The sequence below is a fragment of the Cantharellus anzutake genome, assembly GCF_015039405.1.
Source record: "Cantharellus anzutake strain C23 chromosome Unknown EI90scaffold_70, whole genome shotgun sequence".
Taxonomy (NCBI): domain Eukaryota; kingdom Fungi; phylum Basidiomycota; class Agaricomycetes; order Cantharellales; family Hydnaceae; genus Cantharellus; species Cantharellus anzutake.
Window position 1 is genome coordinate 396,773 of NW_024067020.1, and position 26,750 is coordinate 423,522.

General features: G+C 49.1%; 9 protein-coding genes across 9 annotated transcripts; 6 read left to right on the forward strand and 3 right to left on the reverse strand.

Annotated features, from left to right (window-relative positions):
• Positions 1 to 58: 58 nt before the first annotated feature.
• EI90DRAFT_3157735 (uncharacterized protein) lies at positions 59 to 3,065 on the forward strand. Its single transcript, XM_039066135.1, has 14 exons — positions 59 to 104; positions 157 to 628; positions 684 to 842; positions 905 to 1,375; positions 1,426 to 1,474; positions 1,526 to 1,662; positions 1,715 to 1,845; positions 1,910 to 2,058; positions 2,113 to 2,292; positions 2,350 to 2,497; positions 2,549 to 2,678; positions 2,729 to 2,747; positions 2,800 to 2,882; positions 2,946 to 3,065. The coding sequence occupies exons 2-14, from the start codon at positions 501 to 503 to the stop codon at positions 3,004 to 3,006; spliced, it is 1,845 nt and encodes a 614-aa protein (XP_038910966.1). The 5' UTR covers positions 59 to 104; positions 157 to 500; the 3' UTR covers positions 3,007 to 3,065.
• A 73-nt stretch (positions 3,066 to 3,138) lies between these two features.
• On the forward strand, positions 3,139 to 5,455 carry EI90DRAFT_2936787 (riboflavin synthase domain-like protein; the record flags this gene model as incomplete). The annotated part of the gene is made up of 11 exons (XM_039055166.1): positions 3,139 to 3,291; positions 3,341 to 3,615; positions 3,668 to 3,952; positions 4,002 to 4,129; positions 4,193 to 4,365; positions 4,423 to 4,572; positions 4,619 to 4,730; positions 4,785 to 4,931; positions 4,984 to 5,120; positions 5,169 to 5,260; positions 5,311 to 5,455. The coding sequence occupies 11 exons, from the start codon at positions 3,139 to 3,141 to the stop codon at positions 5,453 to 5,455; spliced, it is 1,797 nt and encodes a 598-aa protein (XP_038910967.1).
• Positions 5,456 to 6,283: 828 nt separating this feature from the next.
• On the forward strand, positions 6,284 to 7,717 carry EI90DRAFT_2477158 (ubiquitin-conjugating enzyme/RWD-like protein). The gene is made up of 7 exons (XM_039053090.1): position 6,284; positions 6,344 to 6,463; positions 6,528 to 6,660; positions 6,773 to 6,850; positions 6,911 to 7,026; positions 7,084 to 7,197; positions 7,298 to 7,717. Exons 2-7 carry the CDS (start codon positions 6,461 to 6,463, stop codon positions 7,406 to 7,408), a joined length of 555 nt encoding a protein of 184 aa, XP_038910968.1. The 5' UTR covers position 6,284; positions 6,344 to 6,460; the 3' UTR covers positions 7,409 to 7,717.
• A 3,046-nt stretch (positions 7,718 to 10,763) lies between these two features.
• On the reverse strand, positions 10,764 to 11,728 carry EI90DRAFT_2478227 (uncharacterized protein). The gene is made up of 5 exons (XM_039053092.1): positions 11,641 to 11,728; positions 11,424 to 11,570; positions 11,101 to 11,353; positions 10,966 to 11,038; positions 10,764 to 10,873 (listed from the first exon to the last, which is right to left on the reverse strand). Exons 2-5 carry the CDS (start codon positions 11,504 to 11,506, stop codon positions 10,857 to 10,859), a joined length of 426 nt encoding a protein of 141 aa, XP_038910969.1. The 5' UTR covers positions 11,507 to 11,570; positions 11,641 to 11,728; the 3' UTR covers positions 10,764 to 10,856.
• A 906-nt stretch (positions 11,729 to 12,634) lies between these two features.
• Positions 12,635 to 14,266, forward strand: EI90DRAFT_2477299 (uncharacterized protein). Its single transcript, XM_039053091.1, has 5 exons — positions 12,635 to 13,191; positions 13,275 to 13,610; positions 13,680 to 13,762; positions 13,839 to 13,914; positions 13,991 to 14,266. Exons 1-5 carry the CDS (start codon positions 13,075 to 13,077, stop codon positions 14,156 to 14,158), a joined length of 780 nt encoding a protein of 259 aa, XP_038910970.1. The 5' UTR covers positions 12,635 to 13,074; the 3' UTR covers positions 14,159 to 14,266.
• Positions 14,267 to 15,152: 886 nt separating this feature from the next.
• On the reverse strand, positions 15,153 to 16,434 carry EI90DRAFT_3077856 (uncharacterized protein). Its single transcript, XM_039061745.1, has 2 exons — positions 15,259 to 16,434; positions 15,153 to 15,206 (listed from the first exon to the last, which is right to left on the reverse strand). Exon 1 carries the CDS (start codon positions 16,017 to 16,019, stop codon positions 15,561 to 15,563), a length of 459 nt encoding a protein of 152 aa, XP_038910971.1. The 5' UTR covers positions 16,020 to 16,434; the 3' UTR covers positions 15,153 to 15,206; positions 15,259 to 15,560.
• Positions 16,435 to 18,548: 2,114 nt separating this feature from the next.
• Positions 18,549 to 19,389, reverse strand: EI90DRAFT_2478396 (uncharacterized protein). The gene is made up of 2 exons (XM_039053093.1): positions 19,182 to 19,389; positions 18,549 to 19,108 (listed from the first exon to the last, which is right to left on the reverse strand). The coding sequence occupies exons 1-2, from the start codon at positions 19,206 to 19,208 to the stop codon at positions 18,629 to 18,631; spliced, it is 507 nt and encodes a 168-aa protein (XP_038910972.1). The 5' UTR covers positions 19,209 to 19,389; the 3' UTR covers positions 18,549 to 18,628.
• A 5,498-nt stretch (positions 19,390 to 24,887) lies between these two features.
• Positions 24,888 to 25,886, forward strand: EI90DRAFT_3147031 (putative short-chain dehydrogenases/reductase; the record flags this gene model as incomplete). The annotated part of the gene is made up of 4 exons (XM_039065491.1): positions 24,888 to 24,950; positions 25,017 to 25,249; positions 25,381 to 25,652; positions 25,699 to 25,886. The coding sequence occupies 4 exons, from the start codon at positions 24,888 to 24,890 to the stop codon at positions 25,884 to 25,886; spliced, it is 756 nt and encodes a 251-aa protein (XP_038910973.1).
• Positions 25,887 to 26,095: 209 nt separating this feature from the next.
• EI90DRAFT_3249388 (uncharacterized protein) lies at positions 26,096 to 26,748 on the forward strand (the record flags this gene model as incomplete). Its single annotated transcript, XM_039066573.1, has 4 exons — positions 26,096 to 26,182; positions 26,277 to 26,333; positions 26,392 to 26,591; positions 26,640 to 26,748. Coding segments are annotated over 3 exons (300 nt in total), but the record flags the coding sequence as incomplete, so codon positions are not given.
• Between the last annotated feature and the right edge of the window lie 2 nt (positions 26,749 to 26,750).

Consider the following 26,750-nt stretch of genomic DNA (forward strand, 5'->3'; position numbering starts at 1 on the left):
GCCTTCTCTATTGATAATTGCGGTCCCACTTTCTCCTTGCCCTGAAATTAATCCGAGTAGTTTCCAGTTCCTGCAAGCCCCTTTGCCAATGCGATGCTCTCCTAGTACAGTCCCATCTTGTTGGTGCGGTTTCCCTCCTCAACACCTCTTCATTAGCAGAAGCTGGACCCTTCCCGGCACAAACTCCGAATCAATTCGCTGTAAATTATTGCGCGGAGCGTCGTTGCGCGCATGTTTGGTGGGAACAGGACGGGGCCCGCTTAATTAGAACGCCGCGTGTGATTAGACCGCTGTGTTTGACCGATTCGTTTTAATTGTACACGTGCAATTCGTTGGCACTTGTGCCACGGACTCGCTCCTGCGATGTAGGAAGCGTGTTACCCTTCGGGGGATCATCGGCCCTTTTGTGTTCTTATGATGGATAGAAAGACTGACCCTTTGTGCTCTGCACGCAACCCCCACCCTCCGAAACAAATTTCTGCGCTCTGACGCGTGCCAACATGATTCCTGTTTCGCAATCAGCGGAATTGACGTTTGATGGTTTCCTAACTCGACTTAGAAACTCGTTTGAAACTCGTAACGTTATTGGATTCGTGGACCTATTCCTCCCCAATGGTTATCTTCGCGAGTGAGGACTCGTTCCATGCCTGTCGAAGAGACACAACTGAGACGTCTCGGGTCAGCCTTCTTATCTGTGACTGGGATCTGAGGTCTGTTTCAAGAGATTCACTCGAGGAATTTTTCCGCGCTCGGAAAGGGCTGCCGGGCATCGATCCCAAGACAATCAAAGTAGATGATAAGAAAACTCCACCGCTCTTCAACGCCACGGGAAACTGGATTCAGTCAGTTTCTTCCAGCCCAATCAAAGAGGTTCTGTTGTGACCATGACCATTTCTGTGCTCAGAGGATTTTTTGTTTTCGAAACCCCCACCTCCCTTGGAGAAGGCGTAGCGAGGATTCTTCCGGATACTACTACTGGAATTTTCTGTGCCTTGACATTGTCGCTGGCTCTGCACCAACTCAAAGATCATGGTCCTCTCGTGGGGCCCAACCGTCCAATTGGCTTCAAACGCGGCCCTACGCGCCCATCTCTCAACTGGCTTGAGGAGCGCCAATCCTTATCCTCCTTTACCCCCGATTCCCCTTACCCAAATCCAACGGTTATCATCATTGGTGCAGGTCACTCAAGCCTCATGCTTGCAGCGAGACTGCGCCGCCTGGGTATCGTGACCCTGATTGTTGATAAACAGGAACGACTGGGAGATTCATGGAGGAAAAGATATCACTCGCTTGTCCTCCATGATGCTCTCTGGGGTAACGTATTTCCGTTCCTACCTTACCCCGATGATTGGCCGGTGTTTCTGTCGAAAGATAAGTATGTGATATCTCCCTCTACTTTATGCCCTGGGCTTATCGGTATACTAGGGTTGCTAATTGGATGGAGTCTTTTGCGAGCATCATGGAGCTGAATGTGGTACATCCTCCCCACAAAATGAGATGAACAAGGATTAAAATTTCCTGGTAGTGGTTGAAATCCACGATTGAGCCTAATTCAACGTTTTACGACGAAGAATGTGGGACATGGACTCTCACTATACGAAAAGGGGATGGGTCGATTCGAAAAATGAAGTGCAAGCATCTTGTTCAAGCAACTGGTCATGCGTTGGTCCAATGATAACACACCTCGTGCGAATACTAACCCAGGCCGTAATAGAGGGGAACCGAATGTTCCTAGCTTCAAGGGGGAAGGACTTTTCACAGGCAGTATCCGCCACTCAAGTGCCCACGATGGCGGAGCAATGTGGAAAGGCAAGAAGGCCGTAATTATTGGCTGTGGCAACTCCGGTAAGTGTCCCAATGACACGGAGTCACCGTTTCCCGAGCCCACAACAAGATCTCCCCCTCGTAGCACACGATATTGCCCATGACTTCTATAGCAAAGGGGCTACCCATGTGACTATGATACAGCGTTCGGCAACGGCTGTGGTCAGTAGAGACGTAGGTATCCCAAAACTTCAGTACGCCGCGGGTTATCGAGAAGGTGGCCCACCCACAGAGGTAGGGGATTGACTTTCGAATTCGACTTGTGAATCCCGCATAATGCTCGTCCAGGAAGTAGATTTAAGCGTGATTTCGTTCCCTTACAAGGCGTTTGAACCATATGCAGTGATGACGCATGCGGCAATCAACGAGGAGGACAAAGAACTGCTCGCTGGCCTTGAACGAGTTGGCTTCAAACTAAGAGGAAAGGGGAGCCCCGGACTACTGTATCAGTACTTCCGGTTCTCGGGGGTCAGTGTGCGATCTTAATTATACAATTGAAACGTCTAACGGTTATTCCTCATGCAGGGTCACTACGTTGATGTCGGCTGCTCGTCCTTGATCATCAGGAGAGACGTGAAAGTAAAGCAAGGACAAGTCCAAAGCTTCGAGGAAAACGGGCTTAGATTGACGGATGGGAGTTTTCTTGAGGCCGACGTCGTCGTGCTAGCGACGGGTGCGCAGGTGCTTTGTTCCTGGGCCTCGCTCTGAACCTTTCCCGTCATAGGCTATAAATCAATGCTCGAGACTTGTCGTAAGATCTTTGGTAGTCACATAGCTGACCAGACAGCTGCAGCTTGGGAAATGAAGCCTGATAGTGACATATATGGTGTTTGGACGCATTCTGGTTTCCCAGGGTAAGTTGTCCAAACTGGTCCATCAATCGCATTCATTCTTCACCCACCAGGTTTTGGTACATCGGCGGTGTAGGTATCCTATCACCATTCCAAGATAGAAACTGAGCCTTTTCATCTCCAGGGAATCCTCTTATCTAGAATATACTCAAGATATGTGGCACTGTGGATCCAAGCGATAGAGCATGGTGTCGCGCCGAAGCGACGGTCAGTTGGTTCATCAACCTATTCCTCGAACTCTTACTGAATGCTACGAACAACCCCCATTAGAGTCCCTACTCAAACATTGTGTAAGGGAGTTGGGACTGTGCCCGTGAGGGCCAAGCTATGATATGTTGTACATGTAAATGATCTGTAGACATGAGCCGAATTAGGAAGTTGCGTGACGTGACCGATCGGTGATGGTTCCCTCATCTGACTCTCAAAGCCAGTCACCCGAATAAGTTAGGTCTATCCCCATGCGATGGCCGCGCAAAACGGACTAGACTCTTCCTCTATCCTCATTCTGTTCGCCACTGAGACGGGTACATCCCAGGACGTGGCTGAACGGATAGGAAGATTGCTACGCAGGTCAGGTTTTCGTGCAAGAATTGCCTCACTGGATGGATATTCGCCAGTGCGTGTCATCGGATACGAGGGCTTCCGGGAGCCTTAAGAAGTTTCAGTCAGGGCTACTGGAAGAAGACGTTGTAATATTCGTCTGCTCCACTACCGGCAACGGCGATGAACCGCACGAGATGACATCCTTTTGGAAACAACTGCTTAGGGTTGATCTCACGCCTGATATGTTTGAGCATCTGGATATAGCTGTCTTTGGTCTCGGGGATTCATCTTATGAACGATTTTGCTGGGCGACAAAGAGGCTTTATCGTCGTCTACTTTCCCTCGGAGCTCATGCCATACTTCCCCGCGCGGATGCAGATGAACAGCATTATTTGGGGTTCGTTTGCTTCCCGAATGTGCTTCTTTCCGCCCTTATGTAGGTTCCATAGCATATATGGCACGCTCGATCCCTGGCTTGATGACCTGCTCAAGAGACTAAACGAATTGTACGACCACTCCGCTGAGGCTTCTTCCCCGTCGGTGTACATCAAGGCTCATAAAGCACGTCTTCTTCCTTGTCCATCTGGTGAAGAATTTTTGGATATTTCAAGATCGTGCTCAGAAGCTCCAGCTGACGTCCGCGCGCGTGTGATTGAGAACAAACGTATTACTCGGAGCGATTGGTATCAAGACGTGAGGCACGTTGAACTGGAGATCCAAAACGCACACAACAAGTCAGTATCTAAGGCATGAAATGGTATTCGGCTGCTAACGCTAACGTAGCTTCCAGCCTGGAGATGTCATTACGTTGCGGCCACAGAACGAACCCTCTGATGTTGATTACCTCCTCTCCCGGATGCGTTGGAAAGATCACGCAGATGCAATGTTTGAGGTAGTGCAAGACGATGAGGGTATGTCAATCCACCGGCTCCTCGCGGGGTTGCTTACCGGTCAACGCACGGCGACGCTTCCAGATGACTTCCTACCAACATCCTTACCAAAACGTTCCTCCTTGAGAGACTTGCTCCTTGGGCACATTGATATCGCATCTGTTCCTCGACGCTCTTTTTTTGAAGCCTGCCGGGAATACACCTCCGATGAGAGAGAACTAGATAGGCTGAAAGAATTCTCGTCAAGTGAGGGTCAGGTGAGTAGACCGGTTCTCTATATCATGCGCTTCCCTTCTGAACTGCGATACTTTAAGGATGACTTGTTTGAATACGCCCAGCGCCCGCGGCGTACAATCCTTGAAGTTTTGGCAGACTTCAAGTCGACAATGATACCAATCGAATACGTTCTCGATATTTTCCCTACCATCCGCCCTAGGAAATTCTCCATATCAAACTCATCCCAAGTATGTTAACAACCTATCGCCCGTTCCCCTGCCTAATTCCCATTAGGTGTTTCCAGGGAGGGTGCAGCTCACTGTAGCAATCGTGCGTTACAGGAGTCTTTCATTAAAGGTAATTCGTCGGGGACTGTGTTCCACTTGGCTCAGTCGTTTGCAAATTGGTGCGTCATGTCGTTTAGCAGGAATATTCCTTTGATATACGTCTCGTGTGACAGGTGACAAAGTGTCATTTGCGTTCCAACAAGGAAACATTGTGCTTCCAAACAGGAAGGAGTCGTCCCCAGTGATACTCATTGGCCCTGGGACTGGGCTTGCTCCACTGAGGGCGATTATTCAGCATAGAATAGATGAGGGTCAATATGGTGGGCAGCCGACGCCCGTTTGGTGGTTCCGACAAACTGATGAGTAATCCAGATAATCTACTTTACTTTGGATGCAGGTCCGCATCAGCTGACTACCTCTATCGAGAGGAGCTAGAGGGATATGTTGCGAATGGACACTTACGATTGCGACTTGCCTTTTCGAGGGATCAGGTAATTGAGAATCTCTCCGTTCAACCGTTCAACCGAGTGCTTAGGATAACCGTAACAATCCAGGAGAATAAAATCTACGTCCAGGATATAATCCCAGTTGACAGGGAACTAATACGGGAGTGGATTATTTTACGGAGGGCATACGTGTATCTCTCCGGGTAGGTATCCCTTGTTCGCACTGTCCCAGTATTCACTCGATCTATCGTAGATCTTCGAATAAGATGCCTGCGGCTGTACGTCTCGCCATCCGGAAAGTACTGGAAGGGGAAGGTGAATGGACGGAAGCCCAAAGTAGAGCATACATGACACAGATGGAATCGGAGGGGAGATGGTTTGAGGAGACGTGGAGCTAAAAACATCGCCGATTAACAGGCGGCTGCGGTTGTGTCATTTGTATCTCTACTTGCATCGACCTCCGCCACCTCGGGCTGTAGTGTTGTAGCCATACTGACCGCGATAACCTAGGAGTGATGCACCAAGCTTGCCTACTATATTGGCTGCCTGTGCCCCATGAACGGAAAAACCATTATGTGGAAGTCGGACTCGCTGGTGGCAAGAGCCCGGTAATCATTCGGAGATTGTATCGACCTCGTGAAATAGAGTCAATGATCTCTCTCGGAAATAGCCTTGCCACGGTGATTCGTTCTGACGCCGCCAATGAGCCCTTCCCCTGTTATGCCACCCTCAAGTCTCTCAGCATAATACTCTCCTTCAAGGTGAGGGAAAGCCGCAGGCCAACCGCACTCGGATTCAACTTCAGGAAAAGTTATGATGCTCTCGAGCAAGTGACTGCCTTCCTGGATGGCATAATCAAATTGCAAAATAACAACGAGTTGATTCATCAAAAACCAATATAGAATATGTAACATATAACGAAACGGTGAGACTTCTGACAATTGATATCGTGGCTTGTCTCTCCTACTCCCCTCAGAAGTTCGCATTGAGGTGTCCAGGTCCGCTAGAAACTGAGACCTGTGTTCAGCTCTACATCAATCCATTGACAGCTAGCTGGGTGGAACTCAGTATCCCCTGTGCATTGCCTTGCTGACTTGCGGCGATCCAACTCCGTTCAGTGGAGAGAACATGCCTGTCTGACTCATTGTCCAACCCTTTTATCTGTGCCTGAGGAGCCCGAGGACGCTTGCAAAACAAATGGGATTAGCGCCGAGCGCTCTAAACCTTGTTAGATGAGCATCAAATCCTCGATCGAGCACTGAAGACTGCCTCCTCGACCAATTCAGTTATAATTGCGTCATTACGTAAGCATTCCGGCAAGTACCGTGAACAACCCCATCGAGCAACAACTCCTCTTCTCCGTAACGTTTTGCCTTCGTTTTGCTTCGACAAGTGCTCCCAGTATGGTCAGTTCCATAAATCTTCATATTCACTGTTATAAGGTTGTTGTTGAGGCGTGTTCCTATGTAGTCCTTAACATCTGGCGCAATGCGCCGGCTTATGAAAGAAATCACGACCCTGCGAACTTCTCCACCTGACGGCATACGGATCGCCACGAACGATGAAGATATACTCGATGTCATTGGTATCGTGGCCGGCCCCGGTGAGTATCGCAGGCGATCAACTTCACACGACAGTGGTTTTGCCTTATTTGTTTGTTTACGTTGGAGGTCAAGCATTGCTAATTTACCTGGCGTGGTGTGGCGGATTCATAGAGGGGACACCGTATGAAGGAGGATATTTCAAGATAAGGTTTCAATTTACGGAAGAGTTCCCCGCAGCTCCCCCAAAATGCATGCACCCCTTTCGTTGCACTCAACCCCTTTTACGCGTCCTAATGTTTTGTTTGATAGGCACGATGATAACCCGTATATTCCATCCCAACGTCTCAAAGTCGGGGGAAATCTGCGTTAATACTCTGAAGAAGGATTGGAAGAAAGAATATGGGATTGCACACATTCTGATTACGGTGAGTCCCATTGACTCCGTTTGTTGTTGCATAGTTGAGATGTGTCTCAATTTACAGATCAAATGTTTACTTATTTACCCTAACGCGGAGTCGGCCCTCGATGAGGCTGCAGGGAAGCTGCTCCTCGAAAATTACGACGAGTACTTCAAACACGCGAAGCTTATCACTCAGGTGCACGCGAAGCCAAAGTTACGACCCCCAGAGTTTGATATACCCTCAGCGTCGTCAAACTCATCTGCACCAATGTCACATAACGACTCACTTCCATCAGCGGCACATCCTGCCTCGTCGAGCCGGTCACCACCAGCGATCTCAATCCCAGCCCCTATTCCTCGTGAGATCATCCCTCCGACGAACAACATCACACCAGTCAAGTCAATGAAGACGTCTGCTACGCTCATTGCGCATCTCGCTCCGCCGGAGCACGCCGAGCCGTTGCAGCTTTCTCCATCGAACAACAACAGCACCACGAAAATCTCCACAACCTCATCTTCATCTACTATTGTTACGAGCTCGAGTGTAGCTTCTCTGAACAGTAGCGCCTCGGGAAATAAACCCCCGAGCAGCGGGCCTTTACAGCCCGCCGCCATTGCCAATGCTGGCGCAGCCCCAACGACTGCGGTGAACGTCGCACCAACGAAGTCGTTGAAGCGATCAGTTACTGGCCCAGGTGGTGTGTCGAAGCGAAAGAAAGGTCTTAAGCGGCTGTAGGCTGGGATTCGTCAGTGTTACCTTGATCGGACGGACATGTTTTATGGTTCCGGCAACTTCATGATTCATGGTCACCTCACGCACTGCGACGATTCTGCCCAGTATCTGTAGCTTTAGTCCCCCCCCATTCACCTGCTCATTAAGACTTTTTGTCGCTATCATGTGCAATTTCTCTTCCTCTTTGCTTTCGATGTATCGACCGTAACACCTAACTGTCTATTGTTTTATCACATTTTTAATTGGACGATTTTCCTTTGTGTGCACCTGGACCAATACCCTGCAATCAACTATGCAGGGGCAGCCAACTGTGCAGAATGCGTCGCAAGATCTTCACTATTCCCCCATTGAAATTCGGCGTTCTTTCGACGAGATGATACGACAAATCATAGCACAGGAGTCCCGAGGAATTGAGAACCAGCTAGCAACGGTGGAACCTCCAAAGGCGGACTGCTCTTTAACTTTCTGGTCTCACATCCAAGATTATGCTGTTCAGCTGTTAAATCAACTAGGGGCATTTAAGCCCCCCACACCGTGAAATACGAAACGTCGAGAATCTTCGGGGCGAACTTGGGATATTTACGACTGCTAGACGGAAACCAGGCCACTAGAAATAATCCTGCCAATCCCTCATGGGAGATGCTTGGACCTGTCATCCGTGATTAAAAGGGGTGGAAAGAAGAGGTATTGCGTCACCGCATCAGGAATCCTTCCCCAACGACTCCTCCCCGGTAGAAAGCGGCGTAGGCCATCAGTTCGCGTGCCGAAGAACTGGCCTGACGGCTGTTCTCTACGGAAGTATGTGGGGAGGAGGGGAGAGGGAGGGAGAGGGCGCAAGAATCATGTGTTTTTGGAATTAGCTGAGGCCTGAACGGAAAAAAAACTTGCGAGGTCGAACAACATCAGTTGTAAAACGCCAGTGATGCACTGAGTCGGAGGTATGGGGCTGCAAGAACATTAATCACGGACTTATTCGCGAAAAAATAACGGGGGGGTTCGAGAGCGGTTGCTGCGTGGTCCTGCTGACCAGTCCCGGCTGTAATTCCCGTGAAAAATGCTGAGGGACGGATTAGGTTAACTTTGAAAATGAATGATTGACATACTCAATGAATTCATGTTACCCTGATATGGTCATTACCTCATTGACACTAGGCTGCAGCAAGAGTCCAGAAGGTCCACGCTTCAGGGGAACAAAAACACAATCAGAAATAGGGATTTGAGACCAGGGAACACATGGGTTCCATGAGACCAGGTGGTGTATGCCGTGCCCGCGCCACAATCCCCTCCCCCCCTTGGAAAGATTGTCCATCCAAACGCTGGCCATTGATGCCCCCTACAGGATCGCCAGTGGCGTAGTTCATGTAACAAATGGGAAATATTCTCGGCGGCGGAAAGGCCGAACGCCATAACACGCACATACTGCATAATGCAATGTTATTGCACCCCATTCAAATGCCTTGCCACTACCGATTCCTCCTTTGGCGGCGTTCAGTTAGCCGGGGAATTGCTTATGGCTGGTTCCCAGGTAGTCAGTGACTATGTGAAGAATCAGAGAGGGAACCTAATCGAGTGCGGGATTTACTTGTACGTGCTCGCGGACCCAACCTAAGGGCAATCTGGGGAGTCATGCGCTATCAGATTCCATTGCCTAGTCTATAGAACAAGCCATGGGAACTAGGACCTAGACTCCTCCCTCAACAATGGCCGTCTCCCTGAAAGCCTGTGCGCACAGGTTAAGTCTCAGAATCAAGATAATCCCCACAACATTCATGGCTCACGGAAGGGAAAGGAGAGGGGACACAGACGATCCTACCCATGAGCGATTGCGAGGCGGCTTGGCTAATGTGAAATTCGAAAACCTGCACGTTTCAGAGCAATGACCTAATTAGGTCAAAACCTGAGAACCCGAACACATATGAGCTCTACAGTAGTTTTCGGTTTGTCTCAGGCAAAACGTTTGATTCAGTTGAAGACGACGTACGATCGTTGCCAATTCCATTTCCGTAAGAAAGGAGTAATTTCCCCGAAAAATAAACGGATCGATCCCCATAACGTGGCTGATTCAAATGAGATGGGCCATTGCTGCGCCTCAAGTATATGCTGAAGGTCCAGGGAGAAGAGAAATCGTATCAGCTAGGAGCTTTTTCTGACCTTTGTTCCCTATTGACGATGAACCGTTCGGCGGCAACCATAGCGTTCGTTTTCTATGACACTTCAAATTTGTCATGCTTTGCAATGCACACATGAGGCCCGCGCGTTAATAGCACATTGAAGGGTGTTGCATGCGGAACCCCGAGTAGATTACACTGCGATAGTTATTTGATTGATCAGCAAAACTTAGTTGCGAGCCTTCATTCACATTACCCATTCCACACCCCAGAATAAGAAGCGACCCGGGCTAGCTAGACCTTTCTTTTTCGAGTAACGCACTCCTGGCCCGCCCGTTCAGAATAAGAGGCGACCCGAGCCAGCTGGCAAGGCGAACGTTCTTCAGCTGATTGCAACGAGAACAGGGAAAACGTTACGGGAATTACGCATGCATGCATGACAGCAAACTCCCGCACCCTCGATTTTTTTTGTATGGCCAACTGCAGCGGACAGGGCAACTACCGCCCAATTGACAACCGCCGCTCGCCCCAGCCGGGCGATAAAATAGCTGGGCCACAACAATCAACGTATGGAATAAGGGCTTCAATTCACAGTTTTGAGTTCTAGAACCCTTCAGCTGTTCAAATGCCAAATCCTTTGGTGAGGCCGCGGTGCCCGATGGAGAGATTGAGTTCGGCAGAGGTGTTATGAGCGGGGCGGAGGCTATTCGGAGCATGCAGAGTTTCTGATTTTCTGTTTTTTGATGACGGGTCCCGTGGCGTTAGATAGACTTGAATCGATTGGGCGAAGCGAGGAGAAAGTCGAATTCGAACGATCAGAATCAAAAAAGTTCAAATGGGCCATGCGTCGTGGGAACTGAGAACAGACACCGAATTTGGATACCAGTTTCAAATTCGCCGCTCTCCCGGCCCTCATATCAAGCGCGCGTAAACGGCGCCCCGATCAAACGTCGCGCCGTGATTATCCCCATCAACGCAGATGGAGCAATAAAAGCGGAAGGGGAAGAGCCCGACTTAAAGCCGAATTAGACCTAGTTGTATTATCAAGGTAGTATAATGATCAGTAAGATGAGGGAGATGACACTTGCCATGCAGAATTGATTGCACGGCAGTAAGTGCTCACAGCGGAGATCGGGGATGGGTGAGGATCTTGAGGTAGATTGCAATGGACGAAGTGGGGTACAAAAGGGAAAAAGCTACAAGGTGTGGAGTTACTCGTTTATTGAACGGACAAATGGAGTGTAATGAACTGTAGTACTGGGAATGAATACCGAAGTACAACACCAGCCAAGATTGAGGGGAATTGGTCAAGCACTGGATCGCGGGCAGCGGTACCAGAAGGCCATAGGCCAATTGGTTGGATATTTGTAGGTCGGCCCTCGGCCCCAGCACCGAACACCAAGCGCTGTCGACTTGACCACACTAAAACTTGTAAGTCCCACTTCGTGAGATTGGAAGTGCGTGGGAAAGAAAAACTGGAGACAGGGGAAAGCATAGGAAGAAAGGCGGACCTTAAGTTGTATGTGTTTCGCTGCGTGTCCGACATGAGGCATTGACGGGGAAGTTCTGAAGACGACGTACCTGATCAGTTGGTAGCCATACATGATGATGGTGAAAAGCAATGCCAAAGAGCGTTTCAGATGGAGAAAGGGAAAACTAAACATATGTAGTACGTTTGTCGTCGGCGGAATCCAAAGGCAATGAACATCAATGGTCAGCGTATATGGACTAGTATAGTTCATAGAATTAAGGTTAGAAGAAGGTCATTTCTATTTGAAACTCCAAAGCATCTAATCACTGATGAGCATTGAGGAGTAACCACGAAGTCGGCACCTCAAATCCAGAGGTTTAAAGCTGTTAAGTGTGGCACTTTTTGATGCGTGGCATATATAGAAGACCCTTTGTTACTGTTTGTCCAATATCGACTAAGCGCTCGACGACGAGAGTAGCTTTTCTGGGGGCTGCGTCTAGGATCAACCTGAAACAGGAAAAATTCATGTCGTTACCTAATCGAGAATAAAGGCGCATTGAGATCGAACCTATTTGTTTGAGCCTTTGGGCCGCAATTTGCGCTCTCGGCATCGCGTTGACGAGTCGTCCTTGTTTTCGTTGTGAGTTGCGTGGCAGCGTGTGCGGGCGGTTATGAGCGGAATTGGCGGGTGGTTCTTGCATCTTTCTCCCTTACACTTGGCGCCTTTTCGCTGCTGAAGGGGGGGCGCTCGAACCTGATGACAGTCCCTGGATATTGGCGAACCCGTGTGAAGCCAAACAGTACCTTGTTTGAGAACTCGCATTGCAACCAAGGGTCGTTCCTCCTCAGCGTCTTTTTTCTTTCCCGTTACCCATCAAAGTAATCACTACCGGCCCTTTCACTTCCTCCAAAGCGATCAAACTCAATCACGCAACTATCTGGATCTCATTTCTTCTCCAGATTAGCAACGAGATGGTTTCATTATATTAAAGTCATTCCCTTTCTCATTTTTCCTTTGTCCGTTACTGTAGGACATTGCCGAAGTCGAAAAACGATTGGATTTATTACGTAATTGAGTGCGCTTAACCCCTCTGGGCGAAATCCTCCTCTCAGACTCTTCTTCCTCAAACCAGTATTCCTCTCATCCCCCTCTTCGCCACCGGTGACTAATACCACTTGCCTCTTGCGTGTCCTTCTCCCCTTCGGCCCCTGCTCCTGCTTTGCCTGGCCACAATAAAACTCCTGTTCTAATGCTGATTGAGCAGCGGCCTCACCGCCGCAACACTGGCAAACTATGATTCTAATCGGTCTCCGCTTTTCTCCAGTAAATCACTAGTGAACCCTGAACTCGGAATCCATATATTGCAGTTTGTCCTTGAAATAATTGATTTACTTCTAATCTTGAATTGTTGGCAAATTGTTTGCACAGCAAAGGAGGAAAAAAAAGAAGTGCAACTCAATCAGGATCCAGGATATCTGTCGTACTTATATACCGGTCCCCTCTGCTTCTTCCTCCTAGCCCTCACCCGTTAGCCTTTCACCGCCTCGTACTTTTTTACTCGCACTCCACTGAGCTCTCGGGCACCCTCTTGGACTTCTTCGCTTCCCCTTGTCCCGTCAACTCGCGCACGGCCTGCTTACACACACAACCAGCCTTCCTCCGCCTGTATATCACCAACTTACCTCAACGTGTCCCCACTACCCATTCTGACTCGCTTCCAGTGCCTCCGAACTCGGTGGCAAAAGCTTAACGACAACCAAATGGCCAAAGAAGACACCCCGTTTTTATTCCGATGGTTTTTCCCTAATGGTGGCGATAGGCGAAATGCTCAAGTCATCCTCATGAACGCAGAAGGCGAACCTTACACCGCATACAAGGTGGCCTTTTCAACTCACATGCACAATACACACAGATACTGACTGGCATGCCATGGCGCGCTTCGCCTCCTCCTTCAAAACAGTTTGAAACAAAATTCGATCCTAATGTCCCCATCGAGGCTCAAACGCCGCGGACGCATATCTACGCCCTGTCACCCCCACGAGCATCCTACAGCCCAACCAACTCCCACAGCACCCTCGTCCCTCCCCCAAACGATTATCTCTCCTCTGATTCATCACCAACGCAGAAACCCTCTAAATTGACGTTCACTCAATCTAAGAAAGAAATCGCAACAGTGAAATGGGAGAAGGATTTTTATGCTACCTTCGTTAAGTTTAATCATTGGCCCGGGGAGGATATCGTTGCGTACGTTCAGCAAGATGCTAATGGTGTCGCTGGTGCGAATGGTACGTTTCTGGTTAATGGAAGTGCAAAGAAGGGGGGTGCGAGGCATGATGATGATGATGAGGAGGAGGATGGGAAGGAGGTTAAGAGGATTCAGAAGACTTTCTTATTGAGGCATGCTGTTATGAAGGAGGAGAGTGCGCTTGTGAAGGCCGCCAGTGCAGAGTGGGTTGCAACTTATTTCTCCATTGGAGTATTGTCTGGGAATGAGTGTGCTAACAGGCTTTTTTTCAACCCGTAGTAAATGCTTGCGATTCTTGGTGGACGGTTGGAGAGAATGTAAATGGAAATTTTCCAAGTCAACAGGAGACCTTGTCGTACGTATCTCCTCTTTTTTAATTCCCTCATGCACGCCCAGCTCACACAACTCACGTCATCCGCTTTCAATATCAGGCAATCAAACCCTTTGAAATGCTGGCGTCAACAGCTGAAATGTGTCGTTACTCACCCCTGACTCAGGTGCTTTCGTTCTCACCAAAGTATATGGGATTGTCGACACACGATTGTATGATCACGTTATGGTTGCACTTGGTTAGGCTCGAGAAGGGATATGAGTGGTAGAGGAGGTGTTGTGCTGCGGAATTCAAAATGCTCTCGTTGTCACTTGCTTGCTTTCGTCCGTGATTTTCTTGCCTTGTTCACCATCACACTCTCTCTTGTTCTTCACATATTTCTTTTCCTCAGCTCAACTTTGTGTCTTGGCGCGATAAACTACTCATGCAACGCCATTCGTTCCACCCCCTTTTAATCAATTCAACTACCCATCTATCTGTCATACTAACTAGTCAACACTTGCCGGCTCCGGATTTGGTTTTTTTCTTCTTTTCTCTTGACTTCCTTCGTTCTTTGCTTTAATTTTTTCCCGTTGGTCATTTCTTTTGGTTGTGACTGTATGAATCTCGGTAGTACACTTACCATACAATGTGAAAAGAATTTAAGTAGTACTCCCAGGTCATCGGCAGGGAGGACGCGACGACTGAAAACGGACACCTCCTGAGAACTCGACGCGACGCGCGCCATAAGCTCCTGATTTACCATGAATATGTAGGCCTTACTTGGTAAAGCATTGCGCAGGATTACTGGCGCGTGAACGACTTGGAGTAAAAGCAAATCGACCGTGGCCACATGCACATGCCCAGTCGCGTGCCTCACCTATAAAGTACTAGTAGGTAGCCGGCTGCTTCTGGCTCCAGTTCTATAGCACAATGCGTCGTTTCGGGTCGATATTGATATCCAGGACATGGACCAGCGGAATTTGATGCAGAGATCGGGAATGATGAGTGATTCTCCTAAATCCGGTTCGGCCTTGCGACAGGCTCCCCACGGTCACAAGTTAGAGTCAGGGGGTGTACATAACACTAGTATGGCAAGTAACCCGTTCCCCACTTCAAGCCGCCTTTGTTCGATTTTTTCTTATTGACCTTTTTTTTTTGGGGGGGGGGAGGCACAAGACCAATTTGTGTTGGTTGAAGAACGCTCACCCGATGAATGGTTGTGCTACCAGTACGTGCAATTAACTTCTACTGTAGCCAGGCTGTTTTCCGATCTGATTGTTGTTTTAGTGTGGCGTGTTTTGCGCCTGCTCAAGCACTTTTTCTTTGTTAGGCAGGTAAGTAGCTGCTGTGAAGACGCGGTAACTATGACCTATGGAACTTCTTAAGCCTGGCGGCGACGTTACAATACTGCGTTACTTCGCCGGCTAAGAAGCAGCGCTCTGCACCGTTGCGCCGCCGCTCGAACCCCAGGGAATGTTCAGATATACATACTGGCATGCATGATGATACCCCTTTGAGTTTGAATTTGAATTATATGCAAGGGCTGTCTCTAGGGCCCGCATACCATGTTTGTACGGTCTGCCGGGAGGTAATACCGTTGATGGACCCGGATCGGGCTCGATTTTGCATTACACACCTTGTGCGCTGGCATCACGCCTGCAATACGCACTGTCTCCAGTGTTTTTCCTCTATGAGCCACTTCTTTCGGACGTTCTGTTGACTCTTGGAGTCGACTGTATAGGCCGTTGGATTCTCTTCCTTTCCCTCTGGCTATCAGCTGGCCAATTGGCGGGTGCCATTCGGGGTTGAGACGCACGTACCACACGCAGGTGCATTGCGGACAAATACAGCACCACTCCCCTCGGTCCCGCTGTGGCAATAAACAGAAAACCTCTGAGTGAGGAGGTTCGCGAGCAATATTTCCCACCGACCAAGCTCATTGCGCGCGGCGCACAACTGTCCTCTCTGCGAGTGCTATAGAATAGTTCCCGTGAATTGACATCGCGTATGTATGGGTGCAGGACGTGTTCGTGGGCGTCGGACATTGCGTACTTTTCGCCTTTTTGGCTCTTTTCCAGCCAATTTCTACGTCTCATGGTACTACTTTGGTCTAGCCGAAGGCCGCAATCAAAGCGGCGTGATAGCATCTAATAAGAACCGGTAGCGATCGAGCCTCGCGTTCATTGGGCGGCACTATCGCGTCAATCAACGGTGAAGGGGTCCTCGATTGGCAGCTCCACTCTCCTCATACCATGCAAAGCAGTGCTGGAAAATAATCTCTGTGAATTGTATTGTGTATGGTGCGCGTGCGTAGGACAGCCCGTTTGATTTGAATGAGTGCGGAACGGACATGGGGCTATTCTTTCGACTCTAGCTCCTGGCGGGCAATATTGCTGGCAATACTCCCGGCGGGGACAATTCGGATTCGCGGGTGCGCCTTACAGCACGCAGGGCAGCGGGCCATCCCCCAGGCCCATCATGCCGTCAATGGACGGTGAACCATTCGGCGAAGGGGTCCGCGATTGGCTTACTCTTACACCCAAGCGATACGGAGCATTGTAAATTAGCTTCTGTGGATCATCACCATGTATTATGTGTACGTGCGTCTCCATCTTTGAGTTAAGCGAGAGCCCGGCCGCGTATTGGGTGTGTGGATCTGTTGTAGCTTGCTAATTTAGCGAGGTAAGCGCGTGGCACGCAATTAATCACCTGAATGCACCCCTGGCCTCCACACCATAAGCGTCAACAATGCTAACAGCGCGCTCGGATCCGGCCCTGCCGGTCTAATGTCGCACCCTCGATAAACGATGAAACAATTTTCGGCGAAAGGGTACCTTGTCTGCGTTCATTGTTCATTGTGAAAGGAAAATGGTTCTATGAATTGACATCGCATTTGCATTGTGTTTGTTTGTGGCCTGGCACTTGAGGGTCATTAATTTTTTCTCCGATCAGCAAATTAATGATGTATAAACCTCGAGTGGGTAAGAAGTATACAATTTCATGGGAGGAAGCAGGGTCGGGACTGGTGGTCCAGCCTATCCCAATAGACGCTGGTAACCTGTCTAGGTTCATAATATTGCGGTTTTAGGACGCTCAGCCAGCTTAGTTGGTCACTTGTAATATGAATATTCCCGTCTCGGAAGCTAGACGTGCGGGCAACGGATGACTACGCTTGACCGAAGCAGATGCCTATTTCCTGCGTAGTACTAGTCTCCTCTTCATGCGCGGGCGTGTTCTGTGGTTGGTATGTCATCCTCACATCTTTACCACCAGCTTGGGCGATTTGATGGGGAGGACAAACATCCTAGCTTAGCGCTTGATTATTTGAATTACTGATGGGATGACCCTTGGACTCTATTTACTACCCGCAAGGTTCTAGGCCAGCCGCGGTGTGTCCCTTGTATACCCTATGATCGGCTTTTGTCGATGAACGCCAGAAAGTACACTGGTTCTTAGCCTATGGCAGGGGTGGTCGGGTTGATTGATGTGACACGCTGCGAAGGGTTTCTGGACCCCCCTACCTGCATCCTCGCGCTAGCGGTACTATACTGGACCCATTGTCATGGCGTGTCGGATCATCGTTGTGACCGTGGAACGTAGTTTGTTCGCCCTACCTTCACTCGGCGTTTCATGTTAACCACCGATCGTCTCGTGTTGCTCCATGCGGAATGCTGGATATGCCCGATGGATCAGTAAAACCTCCGATAACGGAGGAACGATAGGAGTTTCTATTCTTCATCCCCAGCCTCAAAGCAACGCGAGCTTTGATGCAAGCTGAGCGTATCGAACATAAGTAGCAGAAGATACGCATTCACCGGATGGTTGTTTATCTAAAGAATCGGGTGGAACATGCGAGCTCACCAAGATGCACAAACAATTATTGATCAAGAGCACGACAAGATACAGTCAAACTCTTGATCAATAAGTGAACAGGCCCGTCTGCCAAGGATCGGGCGGATGCAGAGACGACATATACATCAACTTGGGAAGAGCTTCTTTCTGAGCTAAAACGCGTCTAGTGGTACCAAGGATTTTCTCGCCGGTGGATTAGCAGGGCCGTGATTTGTGAAGGTGGGCTTATGCATGAGTCACTCATGGAATGAAAAGCTACCGCTAAAGCCGCCCACGCCTCGCAGATCCGCACTAACGAGCTCCGGATGCACATAGTGCCGGCCACTCTGCTGCACTACACACCCAAGTCCGCCTATGTGCAACAGGCGGCAGATGAATCGAGTACTCAGTTCGAATTGTAAGGGAAAGTCAGTGACCCCCAGCTCAACCTTGGTGGGCAGGGCCGTTCTCCGTGTTGGTCACGGTGGGCAAGAGCAAAAGGACACAGGGGTGCGGCACGCGAAGTAGTGACGTGATGTCTAGAACTGCATATTCAGAAATGGTTAGAGGCGATCGAACTGACCAAGATGTATGAACAGTTAATGATCAAGAATGCGATGCGCTCTCCATCGTGCAAGAGATTCGAATGCAGTGACGATACTGCATCAACTCGGAAAGCATTCTCGAGCCAATTTGTGCCTTGGCGATAGTGATGGGCGCGTCCCTAAGCCCATCCAACGTCCAATATCCAACCCACCGGAACATGACTTCTTTCAAACAACCCCTCGGTCACCGTTGACTCAGCGATCTGCCTAATATCACAATTTACACGCGTGCATGTACAGAAGAAGCTCTTGAAAGTCGCACTCGTGGTCGCAGGGTCAGGGAACCAAAGCAGAAATGGACCATCGGCTGTGAGTCAGGTTCACTGGAGTGATTGACTAGAAAGGCGAGCGCTAATCCGAGAAGCTGGATCCCTGAGCTTGGAGAAAAGCGGCAAGTGCGCGGATTGTGAATCTTGTTTCTTTGGGTGTAAAATAATTGCCAAATTGTTGATGAAGTGCAGCAAGAATGGCTTCGGCTTGCTGAACCTCCCTTGGTAGTCGGGGACCACCACTGTCTTCCCAGCTAATCGGTGGCAGGAAGTCCGGTGATCAGCCTTCAAGGGATGTGGGATCGGAGGCAGAGTAGTTGGGAAGTAGGGAGAAGGAGGGATTACCCTCACGGGGGTTGCTGCTGTCACTGAGTGGCGACATAAACTTCGCGTGAGTTTCCTCCTAATTCCTTTTGGGACGCCCGAGGGGTATGCTGGGGTTGGGTCCAAGCCGAGATTGAGGCGGGCCGCGGCAATAACGGTTGTTCTCCCCGCGCGATAGGCTTCGACAATCGTCGCTTTCGAAGGATCCTGAGTTCAGACTCAAGAGTAAATAAACAAGTCGGCAATGAGCGTAAATGCGCAACTGTATTGATAATGGTACCTTTATAAATTTGAGGCCAACAGTCATCCGAGTCGGATCCCAACTTGAACCTCTATTCCGATAGAGGCTGGTGGTACGAGGCACATTTGGCGATGTCCAACATAGTGAAAATTCTTGCTTGGGGGAAATCTCCAGGGTGCTCCTTCAGAGCTAGCCGAACCAGTTTTCCTAGCGTTCACAATCTTGATAAAAACAGGATATCACCTCAAACTCACGCTGGGGGAGCGAAAGGCAAGTTTTTATCTAGCGCAAGCACAAGCCGGTAGCAAACGTTCATCAGTCAAATAATAATAATCGTACCACTCACAATTAACAGCGTTACTGCATTGTTCCACACGAAACGTTTCATCGGCCACCGCTTCTTGAAGTTCTACGCCTCGTTCCTTTCCATGGTCGAAATTTTCCCCGATATCCGGAGGGCCGCAGCCTCTTCCTTCCTAGCAATACTTCTATCCTTTCCACCCGTTCCGTGCAGTGGCTCCCCGATCGTGTTGTCTTTGGACAGGGGAAATAATTTGACGTTTCCATATAAAACCCAAGCTTGGCCTATTTACCATTGGCCTCGTCCCTTTTTCAAGAAAACACCTCTCTTCCATCTCGAAAGTTTCTCTATCCTGTGAAGGACGGCTTTAATATAGACTCAACACAACACCTCAGAAGCCTCCAACAGCGCGACTTCAGCACTCTTGTGTATCCTCGACAAGTCAGCCTCTAGTTTCTCAAGACCTTCTTGAAGTCCTAGGGAAGAAGGTGCATCAAATCTCGTCCCGACAGTTTTAAAGACTCGCGTTGCTGGATGACCGCTGCGAGATGGAATCGTGCGAATTTGCTCGTTTTTCACCTTGATTAAGCTCATCAAAAAAATTGATTGGTATCAGTTTCGTCATCAAAGCATAGCTGTAAGTCTGAATCCACCCACTGGCAGGTATTCAAACGCTCTAATGCGATCCCTGTCCTCTAGGCAGGTAGGCTCACATTTCTTATCCTCCGAGTGGAATGAGGGGTTTTCTTGGTTGGCACTAGAACAGTGACGTATTTCTCTTGACGGTTCTCCTGGGTAATCGCTCATACATTACAAGAGAGGCCTGAGCGAAAAGCAAGCACCCTGAGTGGCGGTGTCGCGATTGAACTTGTCTCTGTCGACGTTGAGGCGAAGGATTATGCGGTGACCACTTCGATGAGAGGGCGAACTAGCCCTTCTTCAGCTCCTTCACAGTGAAGGGACATCTCTATCTTCCGTCCCATCATTGGGACGACATCAATAAGACATTCTTAATCGTTCCAATTGCTGGGAACCGCCTCAACAAGCTGGTCATTTGCCACAAACGCCCCTCACCATCAACTTTATGTTCTTCCTTTGCTCAATGGAAAGATACCCAGAAGCAACCTGAGTATCAAGGATTAGTCGGCTTACAAGATTGGTTCACTATTCAATTGCTTTCCGAGCCTGCCCCAAAGTCCCAATCTTTACCACCTTCATGATTGAGCCTTGGGGAAAATAAAACTGTGATTCGCAGCTGCACTTCGATATAAACGTACGTCTACTAGCGGAAAGAGTCCTCTGGGGTATCGGATTCAGGCCACTTTTTGAAATAAAACTGATCAAGCACTTGGGTTCGACACTGTTGGGTCGCTGCACATCTGTCTTTGCTATGAGGTAGATTGTCAGATACAATGCCACTTCGCATTCACCCATCTGCTAGGTCTATCCAGTGTTGAGTTTCGAGTGTCTTTGTCATCTGGCGTGCCCAATCAAGTCCACGCGGTTCGCATTGGTGGACAACCCCGAGAACTCGATGCGCGCTTCAGGCTCCATTCGAAATTTCGACTGGTAAATTGTATGGGAGCTCCTGATTTGCCATGCATGTGCAGGCCTCGTTTTTTACACGTTGCGCGGGATCAATAGTGCGTGAAACAACTTGGAGCAGATGGAAATTGGTCGAATCATGACGTGCCTGGCTTGCTTGACTCCCACTCTAATTAGCCGACTACTCATAACTCCAGCTCTTAGCATGACAACGCCTCGCGCCTCGCGTTTCAGGTCCATAATGGTATACATGAGGTGGACCGACGCGAGACTTGAAGTGCTGGATATCCTGGTTGGCCTTGCGACAGGGGCCGTGGGCGTAACGCCAGCACGGCAAATACCGTTACACACATAAGCCGCCTTTGTTCGATTTTTATAAGGTACAAGACCAATTTGTGTTGGCTGAAGAAAGGCCGATCCGATGAATGGTAGTGCTGAATGCAACTCCTGCCGTGACCGTTTGCCAATTGTTGTTTCGTATAAGTAGTGTGGTTGTGTGCGTGTTTTGCGCCTGCTTTTCTTTGTTCGGTAGGTAAGTAGCTACTATGAAAACGCGGTAACTCTATGTCCCATGGAGCTTCTTAGGCTTGGCGGTGATGTTGAAGCACTGCCTCTATAGATAGACCATTGCGCCACCGCTCGAATGATTAGGGATATGCATACTGTTTTGAGTTTAATTGGAATTATGCACAGGGGCTGTCTCTAGGGCCTACATACCGTTCTGCCGAGGTGGATTCCGCATACCGGGGGTTTCTCCTCTAGGAACTACTTCTTCCCTGAAATCTGTTGACTCTTGGGTTGCGTAGGCCTTTGGATTCTCTTCTTTTCTTCTGTCTGCCAGCTGGCCAATTTGGCGAGCACCACTTTGGGTTGAAATACATTTAATCTGCTCAAGCGCATCAATGCGGTACGAGCAGTCGAACAGCCGGCCTCGCGTCCTTTGCTCTGCTACCTCAATGAACGGCGAACCTTTCGGCGAAGAGGTCCATGAAACACCTTACCAGTCACGCTCTTTACAGAAATATCCCGCTAGAAAATTGGGCACTTCTCAGCTCTTGGCTCTTACCAGCCGAAGTGACCTCAATTGAAGTTGAACGCGCGTGATAGCATATAACATGTACTGGCAACGATCGAGCCTCGCATCCGCCGCACAAATCAGCGGTGAACTTTTCGGCGAAGAGCTCCGCGATTGTCAGCCCCACTCTCATAACCTCAAGCTTATTATCCCGTGCAAAGTGCTGATGTATTTCTCGGCTCTGGCTTTTTTTCCTGGCCAAATTTGGCGGGTAGTACAGCTAGTTACTACTTCCTGTTGAGGTTAACGAACGCGCGGTACATACAGCGTAGCATTAGCGGGCACTGTGCCCCACATCCATCATAGCGTCAACAAATGGTGAACCTTTCGGCGAAGTGGTCCGCCTCGACCGGCCTACTCCTCTCATAATCCTATACAAAGCGCTGGGAAATTAGCCTCTTCGGATCGACGTCACTTGTTATGTGTACATGCGCCTCTATCTTCGAAAATACGAGTGCCGCCGACCGGGCAATAGGCATTTCTCGGGTGTAGATCTGTTCTCGCCGATTCAGCGGGTAATACTTCTGGCTGAGGCAGCAAGCTCGAAATACGCACGCCATTGACCATTCATGAATTAATGGCCCCACGGCCTTGCACCATAATGCTATATAGCAGCGCAATACTCCGCCCTCTCATGTCAGTCTGAAGTCATAAGCAGGTGAAACAAGTCTCGGCGAAGGGGTCCGCGATTCGTTGTCCACGTTCATACCTATGCACACACCCCATCATACCTCCTAAGCCTAGTGGCAGGGAGATGGTTGTGCGGATTGACATCGCATTTGCATTGTGTGTATGTTTGTGGCCGGGCACTTGAGGGGTTATTTATTCCGATCAGCAAAGCGATGAATACTGGATACAAGATTCTGTGTTCTGTTGACCGAATGCAGTTATACAATCTCATGGGAGGAAGTAGGGTCGGGACGGCTGGCCCTGATGCGGCCTTACTGGCTGGGCCGGTTGCTTACTTGTATATGAATATCTTCGTCTCGGGAGCTAGATGTGCGGGCAACGGAAGACCAATAGTAATGCAGATGGCTATTTCCTGTGCAGTGCTAGTGCTAGTGTGGTGTATTGTATGGCACCGGTATGGTACCGGCGAGTCCTTCGATTTTCTCCTTGACTTTCATCCCCTCCTCTTCATACACGGCTAGACCTTATTCTATAATTGGAGGTAAGCAATCTCTACCGCCGGCGTGTGGGGACGACAAACTGCGGGTCATTATTTGAATTACTGGTTAGGTGTCTCTTGAACCCCATTTTACGACGCGCAGGGGTTCTAGGCGAAGTCGCCGCGGTGTTTCCCTCAACGTATCCTATCATCGGCATCTTGCTGTGGGGGGCGTTAGAAAGCACGCCAGGTTGTAGCTTACACAGACTGATTGATGCGACGTGCTGCCCGCCGTCTGTAAGGGTTTCTGAACCCTCTGTGGTGTGTTCGCCCTCTCCCTTTACTCGGCGTTTCATCTAAACCACCGATTGTGTTGTGTTTCCCCTTGCGGAAATGCTGGATCTGACCGATGTGCCCCTGGCCTTAAAGCATGATGGATGCCGGAAGTCGTGCATAGATGAGGCGAAAGTCACAGCGCCACAAATTAACATATGATTTCGTTGTGGAACTGTCAATCTTGCTAGGCAGCACTAATCTAGAATTGTATGTATATCCAGGTCCGTCTGCGAGGGATCTCATGCACTATTTAGACATATCAACTCGAAAGAGACTATTATTATTATGGAGGAGGGGTGGGGAACCAAACGGTATCTTGGTAGAAGCAATACGAGAACTAACTCTGCATTATATCAGTAGAAGGCCGTACTTGATGACTGTTGGGCTTTGTATATGAATTGCTCCTGAAAAACAAAACCACCACAGAAGCTTCCTGCCTTCCACCGATCTAGAAAAGAGTTCCGTATACACTTGATATGAATGGGGAATGAGCGACAAGACAGATGGTTCACGCGGGGGTAGCGATGCGGTATCTAAGAAATGTATATCTTGGGAAATGGCTGCAGAGACGATCTAGCTCACTAAAATGTATGAGCAAATGAATGCGATGCGCGCCCTCGGCCAGGGGTCCGCCCTGCAAATGCAGTGACGATGGATCAGGCTGGAAAAAAGAATCTTCGAGACGGTCTGTGCCTTGGTGACAGTGATGGACGCGCGCGCCCCTTAGCCCATCCAAGATCCGAGCGTCCGAGCCACCGGAATATGACCAAGCCTCAATCTCTCGAACAACTCTTGTTGACTCAGCGATCTGCCTAAAGGGAATTGTCTACACGTGTGCATATACAGAAGTCCATGTGTGCAGAGATACTCTTGCAGTTTGTGGTTATGGGTGCAGGAAAGGCGATCAGATGGGAGTCAGGTTGAGTCATGATTTACTGAAGAGATCGCCTAAAAAGGCGAATTGGCCGGAGCTTGCCTCCACCCCCGCAACCATCAAGGAAGATACAAAGAATCGGTGCGTATCGAGTGGCGCGCAATCGGAACTTGAGCATCAAGGAATATTGGTTTGGGCTTCAACCCTCAGAAGCTTTGTCATCGCAAAGTCAGCGCATAGTAGAGCACAGCCTCTTTCTGACAAATGCTGTCTCGCTTTCTCACAATGGTTCAATCCAATTCCCAAATGGATCCCAGGTTTGGATATACATTCTAATCTATGTGGGGGGTGATGCCGTTGACGCCTCCACGGGAACTGGGGTGTGATTTTGGCGCAAAGTTGAGCAAGATAAAAAGGCTCCCAAAATCGTTCAAGTTGACCCATCCCCTCAGTCACACATTCGATATCTTTTAGTACACAACTTAAAGCTTCAAGTTTCGCTCAACATGCCATCTTGGTTCATCACTGGTACCTCTCGCGGCCTAGGCTTGGAGTTCGTCAAGGAGCTCGTAAGTACCCCGCTTATTATATCTGCACCATATGTCAAACTTTTCCTTCCCCTGTACAAACAATAGATCAAAGACCCTTCCAACGTCGTTATCGCCACTGCCCGAGACATCAGCGCCCCAGGTCTCGCGGCTCTCCCCAAGTCTGACCGTCTACACCTCCTCACTTTGGACGTTTCCAAAGAGGAGCATTTTGTTCGTGTCGTGGCTGAGACCGAGAAACTTCTTCCCAACGGTCTCGATTATCTTATCAACAACGCTGGTGTTGACTACCAGACCAACCAGACATTCGGAAACGACGTGTAAGTTGGCTACTCATCTCCCCCAAGTCTAACTGAGATTTCATGTGACTAACTATCCCTACTCCTTCCCACACGCCCTCCATTCGGTCATTCGATCATTCGATCACCCTCGCAATTCACCCACACACCAGCGATTTCAAAGCGTTCCACGAGGAATTCGAAATCAATGTCATCGCACCCTTACGCCTCACCCGAGTTCTCACCCCTCTCATCAACAAAGGCACTGCTAAACGCGTAGCTTTCCTCACTTCCGAAATGGGTTCTATCACCGCCGCCATCGGCATTCCTTTCTTGGGCGATACCTATAGTACTACCAAAGCCGCGCTCAACATGGCTGTCAGGAAGTACGGCGCTGCATTGAAAACCGTGGGAAGCGATATTATATTACTTTCTATCTACCCCGGTATGTGTTTCAACACTTTTTTTGAGTTACCCCGTTCTAACACCAGTAACAGGCTACATCCCCGGGACGGAGCTCGCCAATCGTCTCGTTCCTTACTTCGACAAGTACGCTCCTTCTTACCCCAGGACGCCCATCGACGAAGGAGTTTTGGGTACCCTCAAAGTCATCAAGGAGTCTACAAAGGAGGATCACGCCAAGTTCCTTTCGCACAAGCACACCGACATCGCTTGGTAACGAGTTCGTGTGTATTAGGGCTTTACTAATGAAGTCTGTTCACAAGTCGTTACTGTTGCTGTCAAATGTAAATGTAAATGTAAATACGAATTTTTCTGAAAATTTCAACTAGACTATTACATAGACTCGCACAGCCATCCGTTTCGCCAGCCTATTCTGAGCTTGCCTGCCCGCGATCGATAAATCGCTTATCATAACTCGAGAAAAATGGTCCGATTGCTATTGTCCATCAAGGCGAACTAGAGAACGTCACCGATCTCCAACCTGGCTCTGACAGCTTCGAGTACTTCTTCAAGGTCAATATTCTTCTATACACCTGTTTTGTCCAACGATCAACGATGCAAATGCGATAACGGGTGGCCGTTATCTTAAACACCCCGGTGTGATTAGATTCAGTGCAGTAGCTGCCACGAGGTACATTCAAAACTCGTCAGTCTAAATCGAAAAGTAAGCCATAGTTCTTTTTCTTCTTTTGTTTTCTAAGCAATTCGTATATCGGCTCTAGACAATTCTCGATATGCCCACGACCAAGTCAACCAAGACTAATTTTTATGGCGCTGTGATTTTTGTAACGCCAATCCTCCGCGACATTCGATACCGCATTCGGCGTCAAGCCATATGCAGCCTCGAGGATGGGGGTGAGGGTGGGAACCCTTATTGATTCTCGATTGTAGGGGTCTAGAGTTTATAGATTTCGATCCAACGGTTCGTTCATCCTTTCCAATATTCTTTATAGATGCTCATTCCTCTCAGGGGACGTGGAGATGCAATGGAATTGATTCCGGGACGGAGTTCGAGGTAGATATAGGCGAAGAGGAATGGACAGATTACGATGAAAAGGTGAGGAGCTTGAATCTATCTCTC